Source organism: Tenebrio molitor, chromosome 2 (genome assembly GCF_963966145.1).
Source record: "Tenebrio molitor chromosome 2, icTenMoli1.1, whole genome shotgun sequence".
NCBI classification, from domain to species: domain Eukaryota; kingdom Metazoa; phylum Arthropoda; class Insecta; order Coleoptera; family Tenebrionidae; genus Tenebrio; species Tenebrio molitor.
In genome coordinates, this window is record NC_091047.1 from 5,475,569 (window position 1) to 5,485,179 (window position 9,611).

The window sequence follows — 9,611 nt, forward strand, 5'->3', positions numbered from 1 at the left end:
TTTAAAACTTAAACAATCAGTGGGCGCGCAAAATGTAGGAGCATGGGATTGGCTATTTAAAAAATATATATTTAAGTAGAATAATAACTATATTGTGACAATCATCATCAATCAAGATCTATTTAAAACATTTACTTGTACTTGTAATGAATTACATATTGTGGATAAAAATCATCGTCCTCGTATTTTACAAAAACAGTTCGGCGAATATTGACAGTGGTGTCGTAATTTTTCGGTGGTACAACCGTGTCACCATCCCCTTGTGTTTCCATAGAAGTCAACACCTTTGCAAGAAACATCACGTTTTCGTTGTACGGACTATAATGAGTTGCGTAATATGCGTCCGGAGTAAAGGACACCCCTTGTCCGAATTTATGTCCCTTTGCGTTTCCATTGCGCCGCCAGTCGAAATTGTATTTACATATTCCATCGACGTTTTCCTCTTTGGTGCCATGAAAAAATAAGCGCTCCTATACACTGCCCTCTTTTAACATTTTTTCTCTTTTCATTAAATAATGCCCGACCAGATAGGGATTTTCAACCCGTTCCAATTTGATCATGTGGTAGCTTGTGGTTGTTCTACTGAAGAGGCAGTCTACTTTTTTATATTCGTCGCTGTCTTTGTCGACTTCAACCAGGATGTATGGATCATGCGATGTCGAATCCCAGAGCTGTGTGTCTTCATCTTTTAACACCTCTTCGACGAGTCCGGGATTGGGCTTGGATTTAACGACGGCGTTTTCCATGTTACTCTGCAATTTTAAAACTGAACTACCGCAAAATAAGGTGCAGATGACTTACCTAAAACAAATGCTGAATTGCAATATCGCCAACATCCGTTGTCACAAACAACCACGGATTACTATTATCAAAAATCAAACAACGCCCAACTGATACCGGGGAATCACAAACAACTCGCCTGCGCAGTAGTAAAACCCCCCACCTACACAGCCCATGTTACGATATGCTAAAAATAAACTACATATTTGCTTTTGTTTATTGAACCCTTTATTCCTAACGAACGGAACATAGAGTTATAAAAGAAAGTGTTATTTATTATACATTCTTCTGGCAAAGAATTTCTTGCTGTGTCAACAGACTCGCCTATCTTTACATATTTTGATCATTTCTGCTTTGATATCAAGTTACGCCAGGACGTGACGTAAGAAATAAGATCTCGGTGCAGCTGTATTTACACAATTATTGTTATAAAAACTGTTTGTCGCCTCGTCTGTTTAATTTATCTGGCATGACATGTTTAATTTCCTGATTACAGCTTTGCGACTCGCCAACGATGTAATTTAATTATATAATTTATTTGAAAAAATACTAATTATTATTTTCCCAAACCCTGAACCCTCAGTCACCTTTGTTATGAGCTCTTTTTGATAATCTGACATTTATTGTGTCGAAATTGAAGAATTACCTTGATTTGTGTGTACTGAAATCGTGAAACAATAAAAAAATTTGATTTTCCAAAATTCGCGGATACTTGAGCTACTATCCAGAATTCTTTGTTTCGTTAAAAAAATGTTTCTTTGGTCTCCAATTCATTTGTAATTCTGAAACAGTAGTATGAAGGATGGATGGTGTGGTAATCTTTACAGGAGCTGAAACCGGAAAGCAGTCTTTGCAGGATGCACGTTCTTTAGAGTAGGAGATTATTTGGTGGCAGTAATATAGCGCAGTGTTATATTGGGTTTGAAGGAAGATATTAGTGGACATATCAGTTATTTTTAAATGATCAAAGTTTCTTGAAGGCTTAACGAACAAGCTTGAAGAAAATTGTAAAACCACTGATAAACAACGAACATCTTGCCAATTTATTGCAAACAAACTTCCATCTCAAAGTATGTTATCGACTAATGTTAACATTAAAAAAAAATAAAGTAAAAATTTAATGCAAATCTGAAATACACCTTATCGATGAAACACAGAAATAAAGAGACGAAACCTTATAACATGGAAAACTTTAAACATAAATACTCTTATGATACATGAAACGTTTAAAAATACATCTCCAATTGAAATAATTGGTGCGAATGGAACAATTGCTTCCTATAAGTTTTCTGTACATTATTACCTAACTGGCAATACTAGAATAAATCCGCGATAAATTTTTACGTTTAATAACAATCACAAACTGCACACTTCTTACAGGAAGAAATTGAAGACAACAAACGAGAACTCTTCAGTTTTGTGGACATTTAAAAACATGACCATACCTTATGAAGGCACATGCACGTACACTTGCGATTACAATTGAACTAAGAACTCTTATTCGGTACAAAGAAAAGAACAAATCAGCCTTACCCCGTGGCAGTGTAATTACACCGTTTCTTTGGTTGCCAGGAAAATTACAAGTCCGATCCGATTCGTAAGTAACCACGCCAAAAACAAGACCATAATTTTATTCAAGAACACAAATCTACCCATTCGATTAAATACTGGTAAATAACTTTAAACTTAAGGTAATCATTAATTGTTAAAAAAAATCCTTGGTGGCAGTGTTCCTCACGATATAATAAATACTACGTTAAGAGGACCGATTCGACGACGGATTCTGCTCGCTCACAGTCTCCGGACTAGTCTCGCACTTGAACCTGTTCAACTCCGTCTCCAACTCCTGAAAACACCACATGTACAGTGTGCACCACTTGCGCTATGTCCTACCTTTGGTAGATCGGTCCTGTGATGAGCGTTGGAGAACTTCTTCACTATCCTGCTGAGCTGGTTGTACAGATCCAACAGGGTCTGCACCGTGCAGCCGTCCGTGACGTCAACAGCGAGGTGCAGCAGCTTGTCCAAGTGTTCTTGCGGGCACTGCACGGGTCGCAGACTCACCGGTTCCTCCACTGCGACGCAAAAATCTGTTGATTCGGTTCGATCGACGTTTGACAACTTACCGTCTTCGTTCAGGGCTTGGTCGATGTCGTCGAACTCCAGCGGGTTCTCCAACAACTCCGACGGACTCATCAGGTCGCTCAACCTCCTGCGAGGCGACCTAAAACACGACATGTAGACCCACCGACGCGTTTATTGTTTGACTCACTGCAACAGTTCCGTCGCCCCTTTGGGGGGTTGTTCGTCGCAGTTGATAGACAAAGGTGTGATGCCGTCCAAGTTGGACGTTTCGGCGACCGAGTCGTCGATTGAAAAGTCGGCGCTTTGGCCGCATCCGTCCAAGATGCAAGGAGCCGACGCTGCGTCCTTCGAGTCCGACGAAGAGTCCCTCTTCTCGTCGTCTTGTTGCAAGCCGTCGGAGGCTCCTCGGCTGTTCCGTTTTCGCTTCTTGAGATAGCCCCTCTGCCAACTCGGGATTTTTCGCTTCCTCGAACTGTTGTTCACTTTGGCGCTTCCGTTGTCCGTTTTCTCTTCCACTTTTAATTTCTCCGACGATTTGTTGGTTTCTTGATTGGCCAAGTTAGTTTCTTCAGGCTCTTCTTGAGTCTTTTCGACCGGTTTTGCGTCGAAAAAATGATCTAAAAAAAAACTCTTTTATTCCAAACTTAACGAAACAATACATTAGTCTGTAACTATCAACCTACTAGATTAGAACTAACGTTGATATAATTTAGTAATTTCTATACTTGTGCGGTTGGCAGCTTTGAAAATTTGACCATCGCGGTGACAACCAATTTTTGTATCTTTGAGAGTGATTGCAATTACATTTGGATGCTTTAATCAATATATAATATATGAAATACTCCAATTTCCGTATTTTCCACGAGACCCAAAAGAGGTTAAACGAGGTAAGGAGACAACAAAATTTCTGAAAAAGCGCAATGTAACTGTCGCTTATCAATTGTGACATTTGTTTTTTTACGTGGACGTTAGAAAAATGGTTTCCACTCCAAAACACAAAATATTCATCATGACACAAATCACATTTATGAAATTCGGATCAAATAAAATGGCGACCAAGTTTTACCATTCACAACTCCACCACACAAAACTTCTCTTCACCATTGCTGTAATGTGAAAGCACAACATAAATGCGCACATTGTTAGCTAATGTTTGATGTGAAAAACCGAGCATTACTATTTTAATTTCCATTGAATTTTCTTTTCTCATTTGGAGTGTGTGCCTTTGCTTCCAGGCCGATACGATCAATTTGACGTTTTTGACATTTGCCAGCGTCATAACCTCAATCATATTTTACACCACACAATTTTACAAAATTTACATTAGAGAGTGGGAGGGATTCCTTCGGGTGGACACTCTAAAATACCTGGTGTCTGAATATACGCGGGAAGATATTTCTGAACGCTGGCTTTCCGTATTTGCCTCTTGAGGGAAATGTCCTGGCACTTATCCTCGAAATCGCTGTCCATCTCGTTTTTGATGAGCGTGTAGGCGTAATCACGCAACGAGCACGCCCTGTGTCTTATCTGCTTGTCCGCCGACGTCCTGAAAATCGGAAAAACCTGCAATCACGATTCAGACCGACTTTCCACTCTTACTTGGCCGGATTGTACTCCAACGCGTTCTGGACGATCAATTCGATGTCCTTCAGGAAATCTTTGGCACACTCGTATCGATGGAAGTCGACTTTCGTCATCATCGTCTCCAGATCCATCGGCTGCTTGATGATGGTCGGGTAGTCGGGCACTTCATCCGTGTCGACTGGTTTGGTAAACATGAAGAACAATTTGTTGTTGGCCAGCTTTTTACAAATGTCTCTCAGGAATATCCTGAGCTCTCTGAGCGTGTGCTCTTCTTGTTCGTAAAGTTTCTTTGATTGTTCTTCGGTGAGGGGCGTCGGTGGTGGTGTCCGAGCTTTCGGAAGAGGGGGCGGAGTCTTGGGTCTCGTCCTTCGAGGTCTCGGAGGTTGCAGACACGAATCGACCAACAGGGGTCTGTAAAACGCTTCCCGAAGGTCGGTGTTGGGCAACTCCAACTGGTACACCTCCTTCCGATACCGAGAGAATATGTTTTGTACCTAAACCACGAAAATAATTCATAATCAAAACTGTCACTTCTTCAGCAGAGCGTTCACCTCAGCCGGCAAGTTGTCGTAAGTGGTATCGGCGGTTGCCAGGAGCAATATTGGTATGTTAGGGTCTAGATGAGACAATTGCGCATCTAGAATAGCTTTGACCGTTTCGCTGACGAGATCCCACCAATTATCGATGTTTGGAATGTATATCACACTCGGTACGTTCCTCCTAGCTTCATTGAACACCTATTCAGAACGAATTAACTCTCTGCAAAGACGCACAAGATGGGACTCACTTGTATGCAAGTTTCTTCCGGCGAACGTCCTGTTTCCTTAAATAGAGTCGCTAAATCTAACATGTAGGCGTGAATGTGTTCCATTTTGTACAGTATCGCAGGTGCCAAGTGGAGCGTTTGACCACAGTCGGGACCGTCCCCAAGCAAGAGCAGCTGCGCCGGTCTGATGTTAGCTGACAACTTGACCCTGCAACAAACATTCCCGATAGATTCTCAACGCCGCAGAATTTAAAGACACTCACTTGGAGAGAGCGGGATTGAGGGCGTGCGGGAACGTCTGCTCCAATATCTTGAACACATTTTCCATGGCCTCGCCCAGCAGAGGCTCCAGTATGAGCAACAGCTTCCGCCCCAGACTCTGCGTCACCCTGTGCGAGGCGGGCACCAGGAGGGACTTGGCCCTCAAGAAATCCACCTTCTCCACTTTGACGTTCTCGGGGTTCAGCATCAGCCTGTGGTCGGCGTTGTAGACCTGGGGGTAGGTCCGCCTGAACCCCTGAATCACAGCCTCGGAGCACAGCGCCCTCAAGTCCGAACCGCAGTAACCCACGGCGGTCTCCGCCAGGTAGGAGAGCAGCTGCTCGTTGGGGGGCGTCGCCCATTGCGACACGTGCACCTTCAAGATCGACTCCCTTTCCTGCTTGGCGGGAAGGGGGAAGAACAGTTCCCGGTCGAACCTTCCGGGTCTTCTCAGGGCGGGGTCGATGGCGTCGATGCGATTCGTTGCTCCGATCACGATCACTTCGCCGCGGTTGTCCAGGCCGTCCATCAGGGCCAGCAAAGTGGAAACGATGCTGGCGTGGACCTGGTCTTGTCTGGAAGACCGGACGGGGGCCAGACCGTCCAGTTCGTCGAAGAAGATGATGGAAGGGTGCAATTCGGCCGCCTGAAAATTTTAGCGTCACAGAATTAACTTCCACTGCTGCAGATTCAGGTTGCTTTTCTTACCTGCTCAAACAGCAACCTGAGCTGCTTCTCAGACTCGCCTATCCACTTGCTCAGCAAGTCGGCCCCCTTGCGCATAAAAAACGACACCTTCCTGCAGCCGAAAGTACACTCGTTGGCCAAAGCGCGTGCAATCAGCGTCTTGCCAGTACCTGAAACACGCCGATGCAAAATCGTCCACTCGACCGCTCTACCGCTTACCGGGAGGACCGTGGAAGAGAACACCTCTGGGTGGTTGTATTTTGAACTGCCTGAACACTTCTGGGTACATCATGGGCAGCAGAATCATCTCTTTCAGACACTGAATGTGACCGTCCAAGCCCCCGATACTGCTGAACCTGACGTTCGAGTCCAACGTTTCGGGGCCGATCGGTATGATCTTGCTGCCTCCCGCCCCCGACTTCATTTTTTGCTCGTTTTTGGAATGCTGATTTTTTTGGGTTTTGCTGTAAACATCGCCAACTTAAAACTCGAAAACAAAGATAAATCGCTCTTCGTACCAGTATTTCTCGTGTCGCACGTCCGAATCCGAAGACGAACTCGAACTCGACGACGACACTTTTCGTCGGCGAGTGAACCGTTTCCTGGTCCTTGGAAGATCGTGTGAACGCATCGCTGAAGATTTCACTGAAAGTCGACCGTGAAAAACGAAGCGAAAAACAGTTTGGCACTTACTGGGAGGCGGCTTCGGCGGGCGATTCCTCAGCGAGTACCCCTTTCTGACGCCTTCAGACTCCGAACTTGAACTGTCTGAAAGTTTTTTGTTATTAACATTTGCCTCTTTGGGGTCGCTCCTCTTACCGAACGGTTTTCGGTTTCTGGTCCGCCTCCGTGTAAAGTTTTGGTTCATCATTAATTTCTCCGACTTGGCTTTTGGACGCATCTTCGGCACGATGTCGCTCTCCGACGACTTGTTCTCCTCGTTGTTGACCACGGCTTTCTCTTCTTCTGGATTGGTCTCGACGCCGTTCTCTTTCAACACCTTCGTGCTGTCGTTGGAGTCGTCCTCGGCAGTGTCTTCGCTTTTCTTCTCGCTATCTTCGTCGCCGTCCGTCTTTCTGGACCTGTCATGCCCTCGTCCGTTCATGCTGGTCTCTTCGTTATTCTCTTTGTCGTTGGACTCTCGCCTGCTTCTCAGTTCTTTCTTGTTGCGGTCGCTGCTACGGATCGCGATCTCGCTCCTTCTTCTCCTCGACGACACCTCATTTGTTTCATAGTCGTACAAATACTTTGGATTCTTTATTTCTCTACGTTTATTACTATTTACATCGCTCGAATGTCGAGTGCTCCTCCTCGACTCTTCGATGTGGCCGTCTGGAGCGTCGCGACTGTCTTCCTCCGAATACCCCGGTGTGTTCAAATTTGGATAACCCATCTTGTGCATTTGGTCGTCGGCCAGCCATGACATATTCTCAAACTGCACCTTGCGCTGTCTCTTGCTCCGCCTCAGCTCCGTATCTGAAAAGTGGTCTACATGTAGATTAAAAAACTATTCCTTATTTGCTCAACAAAAGTAAGTCATGGTTAATTCTAAGGTTTCAGATAAAATATTTAACTCAAAATAAAATATGACTAAAGAAAAATGCCGCTTCGCTCGATAGTGCTCACCACTTTTTCTCTCAGAAGTTTGTCGCATTTCTATCCTCGAAAAATAAACAAAACCAATTTTTTCATTTAGAAATTGTTAACAAACATTATTTTAGACATGTCAGCGTGTATAAAATTTATTACTTATTCACCAACACCTTAATAATCCATGCAAACAAATGTCAGTTTTTTTACTCTCACATAAAAATAATCACTGTAAAACTTAACGTGACGTAAGTCTTTTACTCAAGAAATAATACTGCAACTATGTATTTAGTCTGCAGTCCGCGGTCAGTCTTTTACTCAGCAAATACTACCAAGTATGTATTTAGTATGCAGTCCGCATGTATTGATTAGACATGACAATTGTTGCACCCAACATTTGAATTACTGAAATCCAATGTTCCGAGATTAGGTAGTGAACTATCTTGGAAGAGTGAAAACGCAGTTTACCTGAGAGAGAATCTGCGTAGCATTTTTGACTGATGGGTCGCAGAGACAGCGCCGTCCTGCGCTCTATCCTGTCCAAATGCGACCGCAGGTGACGTGGTCTGCGTCGCTTCCTGAAACGAACGGATCAAACGGGCCCCCTTGAAGTGCGAAAAACAAACCTGGCGTACATGTCGTCGTCGGAGTCATTTCCGTTGTATAAATCTGAGTCATTGTGCATATTCCTGGAGTAGACTGTGAGGGAGTGCCTCTCATCAAGCGAAATGCGTTTCCGCGGGTTCAAATCGTCGCTGCGCAAACTGGCTACAATGAAATCGTCGTCAAGGTGTTTCGCCCGTCGACGCCGCACTTACAATATTTCCTCTCGCTGTAGACGAATCTGCTGCGCAGTTCTCGAACGCCCAGTCCCAGAGATGTTTCTTTTTTAGGCGGGTGAGTCTTTGGCTTGCCCTGAGATTCCCATGAGGCGTCCTCGCTTTGTGAATTTTCGCTTTCGCTGACGCTCGACGAGTCGGAGTCGTCTTCGGCGGCGGTTTTCTACAACAGGAAGGCGGGTTTATTGGGGTCGGGATCCGTCACCGTGGGCCCTCATGCAAATTTTGATGCTCAGACACGGACAGTATAGTACGAGTTACGAGAGACGTGAAAGGAGGGGTAAGAACTGAACGTGGACATACCCCTGAACGATGTTGTGTGTTGATGTCTGGCGTTGAGCCAATTGACTCCATACGACGAGTATTCACCATCACACCACCGTGAGCTGTGACAATCATTAAAATTACCCACAAAAATATCACCCCAGCTGATGTTATGATTTCACATTGTCTACTCTAAGCAGCTAGATCAGTTTCGAAACAGTTTCTAGGGCATGGTGTTTGTTTTATTGACTAAAGCTGCTCGGATTATCTACTATTGCAAATTTGCCAACCGAACAAAATAATACCGACTGCGATGCAAAAAAAGATGCATGGATTGAGAGATAGGGTTGAAGTTTGAAGGGCGTTAAGGTTAGTCGTGCCGTAAAATGTGGTCCGTGACTATTTCGTCGCACGTGTTAACAGCAAACATAAATAACACAAACCAAAGTAAAAATCAATAAATTGTTGTTAAACGAGGCTACCATTGCACAAAATAACAAGAAAAATAATACAGAAACAAGCCAGTACAGAAACTTAATTTTTTAAATTAATAAACCCAAAGTGACTACCAAGCGACTAGTGGTGTTATTACAAAAGGTTCCACTCACAATTTCTCTAAAAAAATTAAAATCTAAGGTGTTTTTCTTCTAAATTTCGGGACAATGAACAAACACACAACTGCCATTCACGTCGTTCACAAAACACTCCTACCAATCGAAAATAACAAAACAAACTGTTTCGTTGTGCGCATGCTT

At 44.0% G+C, this 9,611-nt stretch overlaps 1 protein-coding gene across 2 annotated transcripts; it reads right to left on the minus strand.

Moving 5' to 3' along the window:
- Nucleotides 1–70: 70 nt before the first annotated feature.
- Nucleotides 71–9,593, minus strand: LOC138124507 (ATPase family AAA domain-containing protein 2-like). Of its 2 annotated transcripts, XM_069039553.1 has the most exons (20): nucleotides 9,465–9,567; nucleotides 8,896–8,978; nucleotides 8,572–8,755; nucleotides 8,380–8,521; nucleotides 8,222–8,331; nucleotides 6,983–7,651; nucleotides 6,857–6,931; nucleotides 6,682–6,808; nucleotides 6,383–6,627; nucleotides 6,185–6,333; nucleotides 5,479–6,122; nucleotides 5,237–5,423; nucleotides 5,001–5,186; nucleotides 4,465–4,943; nucleotides 4,233–4,411; nucleotides 3,053–3,482; nucleotides 2,907–3,004; nucleotides 2,674–2,855; nucleotides 802–2,626; nucleotides 71–752 (listed from the first exon to the last, which is right to left on the minus strand). In XM_069039553.1, exons 2-19 carry the CDS (start codon nucleotides 8,962–8,964, stop codon nucleotides 2,537–2,539), a joined length of 4,245 nt encoding a protein of 1,414 aa, XP_068895654.1. In that variant the 5' UTR covers nucleotides 8,965–8,978; nucleotides 9,465–9,567; the 3' UTR covers nucleotides 71–752; nucleotides 802–2,536. The 2 variants fall into 2 exon arrangements, with proteins under 2 accessions (XP_068895654.1, XP_068895655.1); XM_069039554.1 differs by lacking the exon at nucleotides 8,896–8,978 and having other exon boundaries at nucleotides 9,465–9,593.
- Between the last annotated feature and the right edge of the window lie 18 nt (nucleotides 9,594–9,611).

Excerpts from the sequence above, each read along its gene's own strand:
- LOC138124507 (XM_069039553.1), bottom strand. The coding sequence starts at position 8,964 with ATGGTGAATACTCGTCGTATGGAGTCAATTGGCTCAACGCCAGACATC. Across the intron at positions 6,628-6,681 it reads GTGCGACACGAGAAATACTG|CAAAACCCAAAAAAATCAGC; the intron begins GTACGAAGAGCG and ends CGATGTTTACAG. Across the intron at positions 6,334-6,382 it reads TCTCTTCCACGGTCCTCCCG|GTACTGGCAAGACGCTGATT; the intron begins GTAAGCGGTAGA and ends GGCGTGTTTCAG.